At 47.4% G+C, this 19,996-nt stretch overlaps 2 protein-coding genes across 3 annotated transcripts in view; one reads left to right on the forward strand and one right to left on the reverse strand.

Annotated features, from left to right (window-relative positions):
* Window positions 1–283: 283 nt before the first annotated feature.
* LOC116467932 (uncharacterized) overlaps window positions 284–19,996 on the forward strand; it is a 28,556-nt gene continuing 8,843 nt past the window's right edge. Inside the window, exons 1-4 of the mRNA XM_058439731.1 lie at window positions 284–688; window positions 760–1,253; window positions 3,125–3,223; window positions 8,450–8,690. Of these exons, the coding sequence (XP_058295714.1) occupies window positions 284–688; window positions 760–1,253; window positions 3,125–3,223; window positions 8,450–8,690 (1,239 nt within the window). The remainder of the gene's footprint in view (window positions 689–759; window positions 1,254–3,124; window positions 3,224–8,449; window positions 8,691–19,996) is intronic.
* LOC116469512 (histone H4) lies at window positions 1,684–8,948 on the reverse strand. Of its 2 annotated transcripts, none has more exons than XM_058439355.1 (2): window positions 8,480–8,948; window positions 1,684–1,807 (listed from the first exon to the last, which is right to left on the reverse strand). In XM_058439355.1, exon 1 carries the CDS (start codon window positions 8,907–8,909, stop codon window positions 8,598–8,600), a length of 312 nt encoding a protein of 103 aa, XP_058295338.1. In that variant the 5' UTR covers window positions 8,910–8,948; the 3' UTR covers window positions 1,684–1,807; window positions 8,480–8,597. The 2 variants fall into 2 exon arrangements, with proteins under 2 accessions (XP_058295338.1, XP_058295337.1); XM_058439354.1 differs by lacking the exon at window positions 1,684–1,807 and adding an exon at window positions 6,942–7,457.

Raw genomic sequence — 19,996 nt, forward strand, 5'->3', positions numbered from 1 at the left:
TGGGATGCAAAACACTTTATACATTGCTTTTACAAAAGTTACACCAATTTAAAGGAAAGTCTTCAAAAACAATCCGTGATCGATAAAATTAACAGAAAAAAATCAGGAAAGGGGGAAATAATAAGGGAAGAAAGATTAGCAGAACGATCTTCCGCCCCAGTAAATAGGATTGAATTTTAACCAATGAGATCACAAGTTTGAAAATTTCCTTTTCAGGCCCAATCAAGAGGAAGCTATGTCTATAAATATGACTGCCTAGACCCTCTCGTATCAACGAAACAGCATGGCACGTACTAAGCAGACTGCCCGCAAGTCGACCGGCGGCAAGGCCCCGAGGAAGCAGCTGGCCACCAAGGCGGCCCGCAAGAGCGCGCCGGCCACGGGCGGGGTGAAGAAGCCGCACCGCTACCGGCCCGGCACCGTGGCCCTGCGGGAGATCCGGCGCTACCAGAAGTCCACGGAGCTGCTGATCCGCAAGCTGCCCTTCCAGCGGCTGGTACGCGAGATCGCGCAGGACTTTAAGACGGACCTGCGCTTCCAGAGCTCGGCCGTGATGGCGCTGCAGGAGGCCAGCGAGGCCTACCTGGTGGGGCTGTTCGAAGACACGAACCTGTGCGCCATCCACGCCAAGCGCGTGACCATTATGCCCAAGGACATCCAGCTGGCCCGCCGCATCCGTGGGGAGCGGGCTTAAGAAGCGCGGTTCGGCCGGAGGTTCCATCGTATCCAAAAGGCTCTTTTCAGAGCCACCCACATCAGCACTTGGAAGAAGCTGTACCGCTTGCCCTCCGTGCTCCTCCGGCATTAGAGCGGGGAAGGCACTTCCGGTTAGGCTCCCAACGAAACGGGGTCGGGTCCCCTGCTGCGGTGCCATCTTGGGCTTTGCCGACTTCGGCAAATTGGCCTGGCCGGGCTGCGGCCGCTTTCCTGGGCGCCGGCCTGCGGGCTTTGGCGGGCCGGCTCCTCCCGCGCGTGACCGGGGCCCTGCGTGGCGGGGAGGCCGGAGCAGGAGAGACGGGGCGTCGGGCCCGAGGCCAGGGGTCACTAGGGGGACGCTCAGGGCTCGCGGTCCTGAGCGCGCCTGGCCTTTGCGGAAGTGGAGGGCCACACGCCCGTGCTTCGCGCCCAAACCGGCCTCATCCGGCTAGGGAGGAAAATGACCACCTCGGCCTCGCCGGGGTTCTGCGGGCAAACGTGGGGAGAACTGCGCTGGGGCTGCCGTTCAGTCCCGCGACACCTCCACTAGCACAGTGGTAACCCCCACATCCTGCCCCTAAGCCAAAATTCCCGGGGCACGGGGTGGTGGGCGAAATTTTGTGAATTTGGGCTTAATCGAGCCGTTCCCTGTCCATGTCCACAGAAGGAGATTCACTGTTCCAGTGAAGGCACTCAGTCCTCTTAGAAGCTGCATGGTAGGTCTGGATTTTCTGTCCAGACTCAGTAGTTCCTTTACATTGTTTTCGTCGGACATGTGGGCACACGCTGGTCCCCGAGTTCAGATCCTTGGGAAGACAGTAGATCAAACAGGGAGAACGTGGGCCTCCGTTGGGCAAATGAAGTTCCTCACCTTAGGAAATCGTGACAGGAGGCCACAGAGGTGATCTCTATAGTCTCTGGGAGCTGGGAAGTCCAAGGCCTCTTAGTGGGAAAGTGAGGCAGGGTCTTGCAGAGCCCACTCTACAAATGGCTGTAGAGGTCTTAGATAACGCCTTCTCGGTCATTTATTTGCACCTCAAAAGAAGCCAGGGCTTTGGTTTTCTGTTTGTTTCATCACAGTTGACAGGTTAAAAGCATTCACTGCAGAGATCTATGAGAATTAAGAGGAGAGAAGGGGAAATGGAATAAAACTTCGTTTTGTAAAGCTGCCATTTTGCCTCTCCTGAGGCGTGTTAAGCAGGAGAGCAGCGTAGGTGAGCTCTGCTGGGGACTGCCACATGTTTCTGCTCCAGGGTCACAGCAATTTCTAGAGCATGCCTCCGGGTCTCTGCCGAGACCCTCGTAACCTGCTTAGGCCCACAATGTATGGGCGATATTCTGACTTCAGAAAGTAGTGACTTTCAGAGGTGGGTGGGTCACTATCTCTGCACCCAGCTTCTCAGGCTCAGTGGTGACTGTGCAGAGACTGGAACCTGGGGATGTTGGTGTCAGACATCTAGGTCCTCTGACTGCCCCCACAAGGTCACACTCCTTTTACTCACCAGTCTGGGTACCTCTAAACTCCAGGAGGTCTCCCTGGCTGAATCTCAAAGGAAAATTTCGTGGCATTTTTTATATCCAGTCAGGAATAGAATTCATTACATCTTGTGGTCCTGGCACTGTGAAGGCCTGCACTCACAGGAATCTGTCAGTCTTCGTATTTGTTTGTGAGACCAGCATAAGCTGAACTCATCAATACAAGATAACATTCTAAAATGTTAAGTTTTAACATTTAATCATTCCCTGTGCTTAAATCATTGTCTACCCTCAGGTGAGAGTTAAAGGATAATTAAGGATAGGGTAAAGAAATACTCTTCCTCTGACTGGGCATTGTGGCTCACAGCTGTTAATCCCAGCACTTTGAGAGGTCAAGTCGGGCGGATTGTTTGAAGTCAAAGTTCCAGACCAGCTTGGGAAACACAGCGAGACCCTGTGTCTCTACCAAAAAAAAAAAAAAAAAAAGTAAGACAGAAAGAAAAAAGAAAAAATTGGCCGGGGGTGGTGCCATTTGCCTGTGGTCCCAGCTACTTGGGAGCCTGAGGTGGGAGAATCGCTTAAGTCCGGGAGGCGGAGGCTGCTGTGAGCTGAGGATTGTGCCACTGCACTCCAGTGTGGGTGACAGGGAGTGAGACCCTGTCTCGAAAAAAACCCACCTCTTCCTCTAAACTAGTTTCTACGTGGCTACCTTGGTTGCCAGTAAGTCCACTCTGAATCTGTGGCTTTTATGAAGTGAAAAACGTGCTTTGTTCACATTTAATTCTGCCTTAGGCTAGTGGGGGACAGGTGTGTGTGTGTGTGTGTGTGTGTGTGTGTGTTTAGAGGGAAACTACGTGGTAAGAGACATGGCCATGTTTACACTGCTTTTTCTTCCTTAGAAGAGGACTTGTCCCCTGGGTCCACTCTCCTGGTCACCCTTATCCTTCTCTAGGTCCCCATCTCAGTCTTCTCATGTCTTTCTCTTCCCCATCAATATTCCTGGTTTCCCCTATGCTGGCTTTGGCCATCTTCTTTTCTCCCTGCAACTCAAGTGAGATTGATTCCCTGCTTTCCAGATTTCTGTCCCTTAGCTAAGCGCTCCCAAATTGCTATCTTCTGCTGAGACCCTATCCTGAGCTCTACACATTTTGTGTGTGTGTGTGTGTGTGTGTGTGTGTGTGTGTGTGAGAGAGAGAGAGAGAGAGAGAGAGAGAGAGAGAGAGAGAAACAGGGTCTCACTCGTCCAGGCTGGAGTGCAGTAGAACAATCAAAGCTCACTGCAACCTTGGACTCCTGGGTTCAAGGGCCCTCCCACCTCAGCCGTCTGAGTAGCTGGGACTACGGGCACATACCACCAGGCCTGGCTAATTTTTTTTATTTTTTGTAGAGTCAGGGTCTCGCTTCATCGCCCAGGCTGGTCTTGAAGTCCTGGGCTCAAGCCATCCTCCCACCTTGGCCTCCCAAAGTGCTGGGATTATAGACTTGAGCCACTGTGCCTGGCTACACCAATGTTTCTAACTGCCTGGTGGACAGGTCCTTCTGGATGGATACGAGGCACTTCAAACCCAGCTTATTTCCAAAACCACATGCATCATCTTGCTTTCCAAGCCCATTTGTTTCTTTCCACATTCCCCATCTTCCTGGAAGACACCTTCATTAACCCCATCTGTTCTAGTCGGGTGTCCCTTCCTCTTGTCCTCTCTCCAAATCTCATGAGTTCCAAATATTACTAAATCTATCTTCTGACTTTCAATTGTATCACCTTTTCTCCGTCCACCCATGACCATGCCTTAACTGAAGTCCTCGCCAGCTCTGGTGTAGTAGATTACATAGCCAGGCTGGTCTTTCTGCCCTGCCACTGAGCTTCCACTCTGTATGACAGCTATCTTTTTTTTTTTTTTTTTGTGAGACGGAGTCTCGCCTCGCTTCTGTCGCCCAGGCTGGAGTGCAGTGGCACGATCTCGGCTCACTGCAACCTTGGCCTACCGGGTTCACGCGATTCTCCTGCCTCAGCTTCCGGAATAGCTGGGACTATAGGTGCCCACCACCACGTCCGGCTAATTTTTCGTAGTTTTGTATTTTTTGTATTTTGTGATCCGCCCGCCTCGGCCTCCCAAAGTGTTGGGATTACAGGCGTGAGCCACTGCGCCCGGCCAAGAGCTATCTTTTAAAAAATGAGGGTTTTTTGTCGTTTGGTTGTTATTGCTGTTTTGAGCCTGTCACTTTCATGCTTAAACATTTTCCACAACCTTCCCATTCGCTTCAGAATGAAGTTCACATTCCTTTGCATGGCAGTTCAGACCACTGGAGGTTAATTACTAGGAAGGACTCTGGAGTTAGACAAACCCAAGTTTGATTCCTAGCCTTGTCCATGTAAACAGGTGCATGACTTCAGGAAGCAAATCTCAACAGGTTTAACTTTTCCCATTTGTAAAACAACAAGTAACTTGCTCGTTGTTTTGTTGGAAATCATGAAAGTGACAATTTCTGTAAATTGCGGTGCTCATGCCTGTAATCTCAGCGACTCGGGAGGCTGAGGCAAGAGGATTGCTTGAGGCCAGAAGTTCGAGGCTGTGGTGAGCTGTGACTGTGCCACCGCACTTCAGCCTCGGCAACAGCAGTGAGACCCCATGTCTAAAAAAACAAAGGACCTAGCACAGTAGCACAGTATCTGGTCCAGAACAAGCACCCAATTAACTTGTGCTACTCTATTAATAGTTACTAATTTTAAAAAAACCCTCAAAATATCATACATCTAGTTCTTTATGTTTCCCACAGCCTTCCCAGGTTTCAGATGTTCTTGCAGCTGAGCAACAATGTTCTAGCCCCACACGACATCTGCAATCTCCAAGTACACAATATCTTCACACATTCCATTTCTGTCCAAAATGTCCTCCCCTTCTTTGTAACCCTGAGAACCCCCATTCTTCAAGATTTAGCCCTATGAGCCTTCCCTTGCTCTTCTGGTTTTTTGTTTTTTCTTTTTCTTTCTTTTTTTTTTTTTTTTTTTTTTGAGACGGAGTCTTGCTCTGTCGCCCAGGCTGGAGTGCAGTGGCGCGATCTCGGCTCACTCCAACCACCGTCTCCCGGGTTCATGCGATTCTCCTGCCTCAGCCTCTGGAGTAGCTGGGACTACAGGTGTGCGTCACCACGCCCGGCTAAGTTTTATATTTTTAGTAGAGACAGGGTTTCACCATGTTGGCCAGGATGGTGTCGATCTCTTGACCTCGTGATCTGCCTGCCTTGGCCTCCGAAAGTGCTGGGATTATAGGCATGAACCACAGTGCCCGGCTCCCTTGCTCTTCTTTGCCCTCATCTCTTTGGGCCCTCCTCCTTGCCTCTGCCCTCTCCTATCTTAACACCCCTTCCCTTCCTTAACCTCAGCATTAGGCTGGCAACATTTCTCAGGGTAAGGATTTGTCTTTGTTTATTTCCGTAGTAGCAGTACCCAAGCAACGCCTGGTCACAATAAGTCGAGTGAAACCGTCTCTCAAAAAAACAAAACAAAACAAAAAACGAACTACATTGAGTGGGAAAGGCAATAAATATATCACCTTTGGTTTCTCTGTCACTTCATGGCCTCATTCTTCTTTCACACAGAACTTTTCATTTGATCCTTAAAATAATCCTGTGAAAAAGGCAGGAATTCTCAGTAATTGGCCGGGCACGGTGGCTCATGCCTGTAATCCCAGCACTTTGGGAGGCCGAGGTGGGTGAATCACCTGAGGTCAGGAGTTCAAGACCAGCCTGGCCAATATGGTGAAACCCGGTCTCTACTAAAAATACACAAATTAGCTGGGCTTCAAACTAAAGCAAATCTTAACATTTGAGTAAACATCTGGGCAACGTATATTCGGGTTTTAAATACTTTTTCATTAAAACAAAAACTGTTTAAAAAAAAGAAAAAGAGGCCAGGCGCGGTGGCTCACGCCTGTAATCCCAACATTTTGGGAGGCCAAGGAGGGTGGATCACCTAAAGCCAGGAGTTCGAGATCAGCCTGGCCAACATGGCAAAACCTCCATCTCTACTAAAAATACAAAAATTAGCCCGGCATGGTGGTGAGCGCCTGTAGTCCCAGCTACTTGGGAGGCTGAGGCAGGAGAATCACTTGAACCTGGGAGGCGGGGGTTGCGGTGAGCCAAGATCGTGCCACTGCATTCCAGCCTGTGTGACAGATCGAGACTCCATCTCAAAAAAAAGAAAGGGGAAGGAAGGAAGGGAGGGAGGAAAGGAGGGAAAGAAGAAAAAGGAAAGAAAGAAAGGAAGGAAGGAAAGGAAGAAAGAAAGAAAAGAAAGAAAAGCTGTTACCTGCATCAGTGGCTTTCAACCTTTAATGTGTATCGGGAGGGCTTTTTTAAAGCACCGATTACTATGTCTCACCCCTCAGCTTCTCATTCAGTAGGTCTGGCATGGGGCCCAAGATTTTATCCCAGGTGATCAGTGCTGCTAGATGAGAGGCTACACTTTGAGAACTACTAATTCAGACAATGGACGTGTTTTGTCCGCCACTCCCTTTCTTTCTTCTTTGATTTATCTTCAAATTTTTGACATTTCCTTCTTTAGTGGATCTTGGTGAGGATCAGATATATTCATCAGCATTGCCTTTAAAGTTAAAAACAATCAGTGATATTCGAAATACCAATGCTGGAAATCACAGGTCAGATTTAAAAGGGAAAAGGAAACATCTTGAGCATTAAAACCTCTATTTCTCACCTGGACATCTTCACAAATGTTATTCTTGCCACTTCCTCCCTGCCCTCGCCCCCTTTACTATGTATCTCAGTAGGATGCCAATCATTCTGCTCTTTATTCAGAGTCCGACACAAGCCCCCACGTCCATAGCCAAGTTTTCCCTGGTTTCCCAGCAGCCAGTGACTTCTGTAGCATTAGGATTCCTATAGTAGTTATTGTCTACATTCCCCAGCAGATTGAATATGTACTGCCTCTTACTACTGGACTGTTTATTCTTAAATGTGTACAGGTATGGATTTCTGTCGTCTATATATTATGCATTTATTTGTCTTCTCCGTTCTGATGGTAAGCTCCTGGAGGGCAAGTCTTGCATCCACTGCTTTGCTGGCAACCCGACTGGTAAGCTTCTGGAAGGCAAGTCTTGCATCCAGTGCTTTGCTGGCAACCCGATTGCTAAGTACCGTGTTTTAAGCTTAGTTCAGTCTCAAGTGTTTGCAGCCACATCTGAAGACCAATAAAGCAACTGCTGGTTTATCCTTTGGGAGCTGACAGAATTTCTTCTCCCAAATACATACACAGTAAAATCATAAGCCTAGAATGAAGAAAAAAAAAAAAAAAAAAAAATCTTACGGGCAATGCAATGGCTGCAAAACTATAAGGATTAGAAATGTGAACCCACATTTTAATCCAAATTAGGGCAATTTAGACGTGGTAGTGTAAAGAATAGCTTGCTGTAATATATGCCATGCTGATATAGAACTGGCTTTTGCCTTGTCAAAATTAAATTGTGCTTTCTGTATTGATGGTGGGCATGTTTCTGCAGGTCTCTCATTCTAAGCTACAACAGGCCCTAAGAGGTAGAAGTCACATGCCTGAATTACCTGTGAAGTTGCTTTCAGATCATATCGTTGGTTCACTCTCATAGAAGGATCACGTTAAAATATCTCTGCATTTGTATCCTTGCAATGCCACAACTGAAAGACAGTTATCTCGTAGGTCCTTGATTAAATTAGGAGCCTTTTTACTGAACACAAGAAATGATACTTTTCAGGCACTGGGCAGATAACTTGCTAGAAACGCACTTTTTAACTGTACTAAGATTGAGCCGAGTGCGTGGCTGGAGACACCATATAACATGGACCCTTACTAAGGCATCTAGTCCACCCGCTTGTTATGTAGAGGGTAAAATGAAGCCCAAACCAGTCAATCGTGAACTCTAAGCCGATCAGGTGGGAAAGCCGGCATCTCTAGAATGAAAACCTAAGGCTGCTTCTCCCACTTTGCCTGAGCAAATATAGTGAGATTACATAGCAAGGCATGTGTAAATTGCCAGTGCCTATTTCTCAGAACCAGATTTGGTGATCGCAAAGACCGACGTGCCCCTCTAGGTGTGCCTATACTGCACCAGAAGAGCAAGCCGAGAAAGCAGTGCTCAAACCTACAGCATTCAGCCTTTCATATCGACAAAGGCTAAAAAAAAAAAGAGAAAAGCCCAGGTAAGTGAAAAAGCCGCTTTCGGCCAACGACTTAAAGTCTTTACGGCTGTGAGCGCTATGGGCCACAGTAGCTTTCCGTTAACTTCAGATCCGATTGTCGCCCCACTGCCAAAGTTACCTTCCAACATCGTTACTGTTGCACTCTACGCAGTCAAGTGTCCAGCTCCTCCGATGAGCAAGTGGTCGGCCCTAAAAAGGGCCTTTGGGATCGAAACGTGCAAAGCTGGAGCGGCGGCCTAGCCTCCGAAGCCGTACAGGGTGCGCCCCTGGCGCTTGAGCGCGTACACCACATCCATGGCTGTGACGGTCTTGCGCTTGGCGTGCTCGGTGTAAGTGACTGCGTCCCGAATCACGTTCTCCAGGAACACCTTCAGCACACCGCGGGTCTCCTCGTAAATGAGACCAGAGATCCGCTTAACGCCGCCACGCCGAGCTAGACGCCGAATGGCAGGCTTGGTGATGCCCTGAATGTTGTCTCTCAAGACCTTGCGGTGGCGCTTAGCGCCCCCTTTGCCTAAGCCTTTTCCGCCCTTCCCTCTGCCAGACATGACTGCTGCAGCCCGATAGACAGCTTCTGTCAGGGCGAGCACGGTCTTCCCCTGATATACAAGAATATCGGACCAGATTGAAAACCGAAAGCGCGCCGGCGGGAAGCGTTCTCAATTGTCCCCGCCCTCTCGACATTTCGTCATTTCTTTTCTGTTTTCCTCTCCCTCCTCCTCCACTCTGCTCAGGTCCCTCTCACCCTTTTTTTTTTTTTTTTTTTTTCCACCCACTACACCATAGTCCCCGGGAGAATTCAGATCCCAACCGGGGCTTCCGGATTCTGTAGTGGCTTTGGCCTGTGTCTGGTCTGAGGACGCCCGGAAGGCATTGCACTGAGGCTAAGGGAAAGGTCTGCTGGAGGGAGCCTCAGGAAGAGCAAGTGGAGGCCAGAGTCTGGCAGGAGCGCGCCAGCGCAGGATTTAATCCCGACGAGCGGATTCAGAGCCGTGCTTATATAAAGCTTCAGGAAGCGCCGTTCCGACGATGAGGCCGACACGCGAGCAGGCGACCTCAAGAGCGGCGGCGCCAGGGATCTGTGCGCCAAGGGAGGACGGGAGGGAGCAGGTTCGCCGTAATTCCTGGCTCTAGGCTCTGTTTTGTTGGACCGAGCCACTGTATTTTAGCTCACACAGGTGAATTCTGGCCCTGGGAAAATTGGTCTCAGCATGCTGCCAAGCTTTCTCATGGAGGTCAGCGAATCCCAACACACTGTCGGTCAAAGCCGTGCTGGAAGAAACAAAACAGTTCTCCCTCGGTAGAACAGAGGGGGGATTGGTCCAGGGCTCCCGCCGATACCAAAATCCAGGTTGCTCAAGTCTCTCATAGAAAATGGCGTAGTATTTGCACATAACTATGCACATCCTCCCGTGTATTTAAATAGTCTCTAAATTACTTTATAACACCTAATCCAATCTAAATGCTATGTAAGTAATTGTTATACTGTTTTTATTTTTACTATCTTTTGTTGTACTTTTTTTAAAAAAAGAAATTCATTTGTTTAATATTTTCGATCTTGGGGAACCCGCGTTTTTGGAGGGCCTGCTACATAGAGAGGACTGAGGGATATTCTGTGCATCCGTTTCTACGGATCCTCTAAATCGGCCTTTGTTTTCAGCCGGGATTTAGTGCCCAACCGTGTCCTTTGGAGGCCCCACATGGAGCTAGCAAAGTTTGCTAAATCGGGTTTTGCAAGAGGACTGTCTGCTCCATACCGAGAGTAATTACCACAAACTGCCCTATGAAATTGGTTGGGGTTCTTACTGTTAGCATGTTTATTACTTTATCAGGGCTCTCTGTAGGAGGGTTTATGAGAAAATCTTCTGGTTTCTGCTGAAAGAATCGTGTTTTGTTGGGGTTTTTTTCCCGAAAAATATTATTTTTAAAAACTCTTCTGTGCCCTGTTTAATCTCTCCCTATGTGCTCATAAATCGTAAATCTGTATTCAGACTTCTAGACTCGAGACACGTAGATCCACCTGGTGGTTCTTCAGTCATTTTAAGCCCAAAACTCAAAATCTCCCGAAATCAAAATGTTTAAACTTATAATCTCCAGGGTGTGACTCACGGGGGATGAGGGGAGCAATTCTCTCCCTCCCCGCGTAGAGCTGGTTCTCCTGTCTGCTCATTGAAGGGTTGCACTAGGCATCACAGCATCTACATGCCTAAACCAACACCCCAGCATTGGCAACAGATATCTTCCTCTCCCTTGGCTGCTTCAGGACCGAGAAGAAACATGCTTGCCCTTTTCTGACTCTTTAGTAACTCTGGCCGAACCTATCACATTATTTTACATCTCTTTACATCTTACTACTCCCCCATCTTGGCTGTGTGCTCCTTACTGGCAGTGATTTTTGTTTATTCATTTTTGTAAACTGACACTTAGTTCAGTGTCCAATATAAGCTCAATAATAGTTTATAAAGGAAAAGTTCCTGCATTTGATTGCTTTTAAACACTATTAGAAAAGACATAACCAAATTGCAACATGATAAAACAACCGCAAAACAAGGCTGAGAGAAGTAGTGATTTCTGGTGTCAGAGGGCACAGGACCCTGGGCAGAATCAGAGATACGGTGTCTATGCAGTTACCTTTTTAAGGGGATCAGGACATGCTACCTCGAAATGTGCCAGTTTCGACTTAAGAATTATTTTCAGCTGAAATAAACAGCTAAAATCCCTTACCTGTTAAATAGCAGATCCTCCTCGCAAATCTCAAATTTTTAACTCAGTTGTCATAAATCTTCTTCAGCACTAGAAGCAAATCTAATCTCAGAGATGAGAAGTTGTCACCACACCCAAATAGACATTGTCACAAGACTCAAATCTTCCATCTATTCTAAGGGCCCATTTATCTTTTCAAAAGTCATTTGGTTTTCCATATGTCCTTTATTCCTCCTCCTTTTCCCCTGCTGTTAGGTAGATCCCAAATTCTAACCACTCCTTTGAATTACTCATCTCAGAGTGCTCCCATGTATACAGTTTTTTTGTTGTTTGGTTTTTTTTTTTGTTTTTTTTTTTTTTTTGACTCAGGGTCTTACTCCGTCACCCAGGCTGGAGTACGGTGGTGCAATCTCAGTTTAAACCCCCAAGTCTGTGGTATTTTGTTATAGTCCCCCTAGAGATTAATACAGGATTCACGGTCTGCCAAAGTCTCATTCCCTGCTCAGACCGACAATGGATGGTGGGATCCTTTGTGATATGTACTCTGTGAGTTAGAAGTAGTAACTTAGAGCTGTTGAGGACAATACCTTTGCACCTCATCCACTGAATTTTATTTTCAAAGATACAGTCTGAAACTCCCAGAGGGTGAGTGCCTTTCCAGTGTGTCAGAGCCATTAGTGGCTAGGCAGACCGCTGAGCATGTAGATTTCTAGGTCAGGGCCCTCTCCCCAAAGAAATCATACTCCCTGGTTGAACTGAACCTAAATCAGGTTTAAAACTAGACAGATGCCAACCAACTTAAAATTCCAAAGATATCCAAGACCTGCCCATGGCCCTGGGATTTGAGGACAACCTGTGCATGTCATGGCTATGGCAGTTCAGGGGTCTCTAGCTTAGTGGGAATGTCTATGTCCTAGCTTAGTGGGAATGTCTATGTCCTACCTTCACCCTTCTGACTCTTCCGCCCGCATCTGCCCCTCCTATGACAACGGAGTGTTCATTCCCCAAATACAGCACCGTGAAAGAGAGGCAGGAACACCGGATAGTCTAAGACCTGGTCTTTCTTGGCTGGTGTGAGACAACGGAGGCCTCACTACTTGGTCTTTTCTGGTTTACTGTCAAAGGTTGAAGCTGGGGCCTTGTGACGGCCTCCTGTTCTCTGTTCCAGGGATGCTACACAATAGAAGCTCTGGGCCTTGACCATGGAAAGGTCCCATGAATTCTCCACTCAGCCCAACTGAGCCCCCTGCTCTCACACTGGGTGAGGAAACGATAGGCAGTGCGAACAGGTGTATGCACACTCACTGAGGAAGTGCAGCCTGTCTGACCCAATCTCTCTCACCCAGCCTAGGGTCAGGCCATGGCAGGACACTGTTTCCTTAACTATCAGCAGCCATCTTGGGGATTTCCCCACAGGGCCAGGGCAACAGAATCTGGTTCTCACTGTGACCCTGGTCTGGAAGGACCATGAGGAATTCTCCAGTGCTGTCGGGGTTTCCGATACTGGCACAGACAGTTTAGTAACAGCTTTGACACCTTTTGGTAATGGGACAAAGTTAACACTCCTGCCGCTATCCTGTGAAGGCCAACCTTCCTAGGCCCCATAGGAAACTTTTGGAATGTCTTTGTTGGGTTGAGAAACCGGGGCAAAGTAGTACCCAATTTTTTCATGTCAATATCAAAATGTAATCATTTCAGGTACACAGAGTTCCGCACTTTCAGATTAGTCTTAAAGAAAAGAAAATCGCCGGGAACGGTGGCTCGTGCCTGTAATCCCCGCACTTTGGGAGGCCGAGGCGGACGGATAACCTGAGGTCAGGAGTTCGAGACCAGCCTGACCAACGTGGTGAAACCCCACCTCTACTAAAAATACAAAAAAAAAAACTAGCCGGGCTTGGTGGCGGGCACCTGTAATCCCACCTACTCAGGAGGCTAAAGCAGGAGAATCGCTTGAACCCGGGAGTTGGAGGTTGCAGTGGGCTGAGATCGCACCATTGCACTCCAGCCTGGGTGACAAAAGCGATACTCCACCTCAAAAAAAAAAAAAAAAAAGAAAAGAAAATCAAGTAAAGAGCAATTCACATTCTCTTGAAAATTCTCATTATGTCCAGCTGGTTCCAGGGAAAGCCTGCCATAAAACTGGTATTGTTACTTAGACTTAGGGTCCTTTGATCAGAATTGATGATGTCCTCAGCTAAGTGAGTGCTAGGAGTGGGCAGAGATGAAGTGATGGATGTGACGGAGTTGTAGAATACAGATTTAATAATATTTGGTGTTTTAGGGCGGGGCGTGATGGCTCATGCCCGTAATCTCAGCACTTTGTGAGGCCAAGGTGGGCCGATCACGTGAGGTCAGGAGTTCGAGACCAGCCTGGCCAACACGGTGAAACATTCTCTCTACTAAACATACAAAAATTGACCGGGCGTGGTGGCTGACACCTGTAATCCCAGCACTTTGGGAAGCCAACGCGGGCAGATCACGAGGTCAGGAGATCGAGACCATCCTGGCTAACACGGTGGCTACTACAGATACCCGTCTCTACTACAGATACAAAAAATGAGCCGGACGTGGTGGCGGGCACAAGTAGTCCCAGCTACTCGCGAGGCTGAGGCAGGAGAATGGCGTGAACCCGGGAGGCGGAGCTTGCAGTGAGCCGAGATCGCGCCACTGCGCTCCAGCCTAGGCGACAGAGCAAGACTCCGTATCAAAAAAAAAAAAAAAAAAAAAAAAAATGGTGATTTAGGCATTTGGAGAATGCATGCAATGAAGGAGCTTCTGGCCTGAGGAGCTATGGGGTTGATGTTAGATTTCAGTAACATGGAGAATGCAGAGAGAAGAAACTGCTTTTATTTTTGTTTTTGTTTTTTTGAGAGAGTCTCTCTCAGTTGCCCAGGCTGGAGTGCAGTGGCGAGATCTCTGCTCACTGCAACCTCCGCCTCTCGGGTTCAAGCGATTCTCCTGCCTCGGCCTCCCAAGTAGCTGGGATCATAGGCGCCTGCCACCACACTCAGCTAATTTTTTTGTATTTTTAGTAGAGACGGGGTTTCACCATGTTGGCTGGGCTGGTCTCGATCTCCTGACCTCAAGTTATTCACCCGCCTCGGCCTCCCAAAGTGCTGGGATTACAGGCATGAGCCACCACGCCCAGCCAGAAATTGCTTTTGAAAGCAAAAAGATGCATAAAGTCCCTCCCGACATTGAAAATTGAGATTCCTGTTCTCTATCTAGGAGAACACATCCACCAGTTGTTATTACTCTAATCAGTAAAGGGTCTCAGCTGGAGATACTTGTGAGTAAGCCCTCAGCAAATCGACAAGGACAACGAAAGGCAGGGAATTTGATGAGATCTTCCCAGGGGTTAGGGAGAAAAGAAGAGGACTGAGACAGGCACCCTGGGCAAGGAGGAACATTGATGGGAGTTGGTAGATTAGGAGAATACCAAGAGACAGAGGATAGCTGGAAAGGGATGAGGGCCACCAGAAGACAGTATGTCCCAAGGAGGCAAAGGAGGTGTCATCAGGGTCCTATTGTGCACCGAAGTTCAGGAATAATGATTATAACTTAACACTCCTTAAGCTCAGTGACTGCTGGCTGTGCTTGATATTTTATGTCTTACACATCACCACAACAATCCTGCAAGAAAGGCAGATGTTTTATCATTCTCACTTTACAGACTAGGAAGCTTTGAGTATTTTGCCCAAGTTCCCAAAACTATTAAGTGTCAGGGCCAGGGACTGTGTCCAAAGTGCTAGGTCTTCTTCCAAAGTTCATGTGCTTGGGCAGAAAACAGCCACCGAGAAGCTTGTACTGGAAACTCAGACAGGAGGTGACAGGAGGCCTTGTGATACACAGGGTTGAGGGCCTCACTGCTTCTCCTGACTTCTCTACCTTTTCAGACAGCATTCTTCTCAGGTTCTAATAAGCTTATCCTCTCCTACCTGGTTTAGCAGTTCCTCCCAGATTCATTTATCCTTCCAGTTCCCCGTGAAATTCTGAGTGCCATCAGAATGGGCATTTTGCCTTGTTCATCTCTCCAAGTCAGCATCCTGGAGCATAGTAGATGATCAGGAAATGCCTGATTGCCCTAATTCCACGGGCCTCTGAATTCTCACTCGAAAGGGCATAATACCCAGGCCCCTCCTAGGTTTCAAAGAATTCTCAGGAATTTGCAGGCCAGAAGCAAGTATAGCCTGAACTCTGGAAGGAAATTCCTCCAGGTTGGCCCCAGAAGAGGGAGAGGTAGCTGCCCTGAGCTGTACCCCTTGCCTACAAGTTGCTACAGTCCACCATCAGGATAATGGTGTAGCCTTAGCTGAAGGCAGAGTCCCCCTCAGTGCTCGAAGATAAATACTTTAGGGAGGAGTGCACATTTGTGGTAGACTGAATAATAGCCCCACAGAGAGATCCACATCCCGGTCCTTGGGATCTGTGAATATGTTACCTTATACGGCAAAGGTATATGTTACCTCATATGCAAATGTGAACAAATTAAGGACCTTGAGATAAAGAACTTATCCTGGATTATTGAGATGAGCCCTTAATATAATCACATGACTCCTTAGAGAGACGAGAGGGTCAATCAGGGAGAAGGGGGTGTGATGACAGAAGCAGACATTAGAGTGATCTGTCCAGGTGCTAAAAAATGCCAGTTTCTAGAAGCTGGAAGAGTCAAAAAATGGATTATATACCTGGAGCCTCCAGAACAAACCAGTCCTTCAGACATTCGTTTTAGCCCCTTAAAACTTAATGTTGGGCTTCTGACCTCCAGAATGGTAAGAGAATAAATTTGTGTGTTTTTTTTTCGTTTTGTTTTGTTTCATGGTTTTTTTTTGTTTTTTTTTTTTTTTTTTTGAGACCGAGTTTCACTCTTGTTGCCCAGTCTGGAGTGCAATGGCGTAATGTCGGCTCACTGCATCCTCTGCCTCCCAGGTTCAAGCAATTCTCCCGCCTTAGCTTCCTAAGTAGCTGGGATTACAGGCACACGTCACCATACCCGACTAATTTTTGTATTTTTAGTAGAGACGGGTTTTCGCCATGTTGGTCAGGCTGGTCTCGAACTCCTGACCTCAGGTGATCCACCCGCCTTGGCCTCCCAAAGTGCTGGGATTACAGGCGTGAGCCACCACGCCCGGCAAATTTGTGTTGTTTTAAACCACTAAGTTTATGGTAACTTATTAATGCAACACTAGGAAATCAATACACCCTTCTTACAAAAGTCACTAGGCTCTTTTTATTTGACGGGGGGGCGGGGGGAGATCTGAGTGTCATCAGGAGCAGAGTATAAGGTATACTTGGAGGGAAAGAGGAAAGGAAGTGGGCAGCAGAGGTGAAAAGGAGATCGGGAATGGGAAGTCGGGGGCCCCACAGTGAACCTTTCCTTACGGCTGACTAGGCTCCTTCATGGGCCTGACCAGCCTCCTTCACCTGCTCAGCCCAGAATTTGTAGAGAGATCTGTTGTCTTTGCAAGTGGCACTGAGCTCTCCTAGACAATTGCTGGCCTCCCCCAGCCATGGACCTCTGCAGAGCTCCCTGGGGTCATCCAGGGCAGGAGGGTGACAGGCTGGCTTCAACGTGGTCATATAGCAGAAGTGGCAAGCTCTTCTTGCTCTTGAGGAAAGCTCACACCTAGATTGTTGCAAGGATGTTGTACAGGCTGAGCATCCCTAATCTGAAAATCCGAAACCCTATGCTCCAAAATCTGAACAATTTTGAGCACTAATGTGGTGCCTCGGTGGAAAATTCCACACCTGACCTCACACAACGGGTCGTACAATGCACAGTATTTCCCCCAAGGAAATAAAAGGCCCTCCCAGCCCCTCTCCACTGAGATATCTCTTTACTGCACATGCCCGGTTTCCCCAACGTGCACACACCCACAAAGGGTCATAAAGTGGCATGTGTGCAGGCCAGTGTCGTCAGCAGCACGTTCCCCGTAATGCCCCACGTAGGAGCCAAGACCTACGTGCCTTACTCACTGTGGGGTTTTTTTGCTTATTCTCTGCTCTGCGGTATAAAGGTATTGTTGAAAATATCAAAAAGGCCTGCAGATACCCCATGAGTAACAGTGATTTTAAAAGAGAGAAAGCAAGGCCAGGCGCGGTGGCTCATGCCTGTAATCCCAGCAATTTGGGAGGCCGAGGCGGCTGGATCACTTGAGGTCAGGAGTTCGAGACCAGCCTAACCAGCATGGTGAAACCCCGTCTCTACTAAAAATACAAAAACTAGCCAGGCGTGGTGGCACATGCCTGTAGTCCCAGCTACTCGGGAGGCTGAGGCAGAAGAATCACTTGAATCCAGGAGATTGCAGTGACCCGACATTGTGCCATTGCACTCCAGCCTGGGCGACAGAGCAAGACTTTGTCTCAAAAAAAAAAAAAAAAAAAAAGTGGGGGGGTGGGTGGAGAGAGAACATTTATGTTTATCTATAGTACAGAAAGTCAAGTTGTTGGAGAAAATGGGGCACAGTGTAAGTGTGTATAAGGTATTTATGAAACATAGATGGATTTCGTGTTTAGTCTTGGGTCCCATCCCCAATATATCTCATTATATATATGCAAATATTCCAAAATCTGAAACCCGAAACACTCCCAGTCCCAAGCATTTCAGATAAGGGATACTCAACCTGTGTTAGTTTCCCAGGGCTGCCATAACAAATGACCACAAACTTGGTAGCTTAAAACAACAGAACTGTATTCTTCCACAGTTCTGGAGACCAGAAGTCTGAAATAAAGTACCATGCCCCCTCTAAAGGCTCTCAGGGAGAATCCTTCCTTGCTTCTTTCAGCTTCTGGTGGCTTCTGATGTTCCTTGGCTTGTGGCAGCCTCATTCCAATCTCTCCCTCCATCTTCACATGGCTTCTTACTCATCTCTGTGTGTCCGAATTTCCCTCTCCTTTCTCTTATAAAGATACCAGTCATTGAATTTAAGGCCCATCCTATATCCAGCATGATTTCATCTCAAGATCCTTAACTACTTACATCTTCAAAGCCCCTGTTTCCAAATGGCGTTCACATTTTGAGAAGCTGGATAGACATGAACTTTAGGGAACATATTCAACCCACTACAGGTCCTGAGCACTAAGCCTCGTGGGAGGACACGCTGGAAGCAGGTCCAGACTTCCCCTGGTCTTGCCTCTTCAGAACCTGTGCACTCTCCACCTCCAAAAGGCCCTTCTATCAGTCACTTACACCTGAGTATAAAACTAAGCATGATAGCTGTGCAATTTTGACCAACCCTCCCGTGTTCATGAGTGCAGCTGTTGGGGAACAGGCTGGGTCTCCACTTGGGGAACTCACAGCTTCAGGGGCAGGGCAGGAAGATGTTGGTGGTCCTTGGCCAGATGCTTCCTATAATAATGAAAAGCCTGAATGGTTGGGCAGCTGGCAGACTGTGGCCTGCATTTACTTGCCTGGGAAAAGCTGGAAGGAAAACGACATGAGGCTAAAACACAGGCTCAGTGTCTTAGTTTCAATATCTGTAAAACGGTAACAATAAATACACATACCTCATAGGATTCGTGCAGGGATAAATTGCTATACAGTCCATACAAAGTACTTAGAGCAGAGTCTCAACATGACAATAAATTAATAGTTATTAGCAATTTCTTTATTTTTATGATAAATGTTAATTGATATATATCCTAGATCTTTCCCTTGGAAATATTACCGTCATGCTGGGAAATAAGACAAGCACATGGAAAATAACGGGTAAATTATCAAATCTCTAGATGCTAATTATGTAGAGATTCTTCTAGACTATGTGGCCAAGGCAGCAGGAATAATTGGGTTCCTAGGAGCTTTATAACTCACAAAAACCTTTCACTAACAGCCTCTCGTTTGAGTCCACAACAACCCAGGAAAGAAGAAAAGGCTTTTTCCCTATTTTAAAGATAAGGAAGTTTCTGGTAAAGGCTAGACACTGGGGAACGTGAGTTATTCGGCTAAAACATGGCCAAGGTGGAATCTGAGACTAGGTTTTGTGTTTTGCTTTTCTTTTTTTGTATTAGATTTGATGCTTTAGGAGAAAGTGATACATGGAATAGATACAAATAATATCAATATGTGTACGGTACAGCCCACTCTCCTGACCTCAGTCTACAGTAAGAAATACATTTACATTGGCCGGGCACTGGGGCTCACGCCTATAATCCCAGCATTTTGGGAGGCCGAGGTGGGCGGATCACGAGGTCAGGAGATCGAGACCATCCTGGTTAACACGGTGAAAACGCATCTCTACTAAAAATACAAAAAAAAAAAAAAAAAAAAAAAAAGTAGCCAGGCACAGGTGGCGGGCGCCTGTAGTCCCAGCTGCTCAGGAGGCTGAGGCAGGAGAATGGCATGAACCCAGGAGGCGGAGCTTGCAGTGAGCCAAGATCCGCCACTGCACTCCAGCCTGGGCGACAAAAGGAAAAAGAAATACATTTACATTGCCTCCCAGTCACATTCACAGGAAAATAAAAATCGCAACAAGTTTCACAAAATGATAATTACTATTGGTGATATTTTCCCGTTTTATGATTCTCACAAAAGGGCAAAATGAAAGGAAAAGATGATCTCTACCAAGTAAATTAATTGTACTATGGATTACAACTTATAGTTGTGGTTTTTTGGTGAGGTTTTTTTGTTTTTGCTTTTCTGGATTTTTTTTCTTTTTTTTTTTTTTTTTGAGGTGGAGTCTCGCTCTGTCGCCCAGGCTGGAGTGCAGTGGTGCAATCTCAGCTCACTGCAAGCTCTGCCTTCTGGGTTCAAGGGATTCTCCTGCCTCAGATCTGGGACTACAGGCATGCGGCACCACCCCTGGCCAATTTTTGTATTTTTTGGTGGAGACCGAGTTTCATCATATTGGCCAGGCTGGTCTTGAACTCCTGACCTCAAGTAATCCACCCGCCTCAGCCTCCCAAAGTGCTGGGATTGATTACAGGTGTGAGCAAC

This window comes from Hylobates moloch, unplaced genomic scaffold (assembly GCF_009828535.3).
Source record: "Hylobates moloch isolate HMO894 unplaced genomic scaffold, HMol_V3 SCAFFOLD_5, whole genome shotgun sequence".
Lineage (NCBI taxonomy): Eukaryota > Metazoa > Chordata > Mammalia > Primates > Hylobatidae > Hylobates > Hylobates moloch.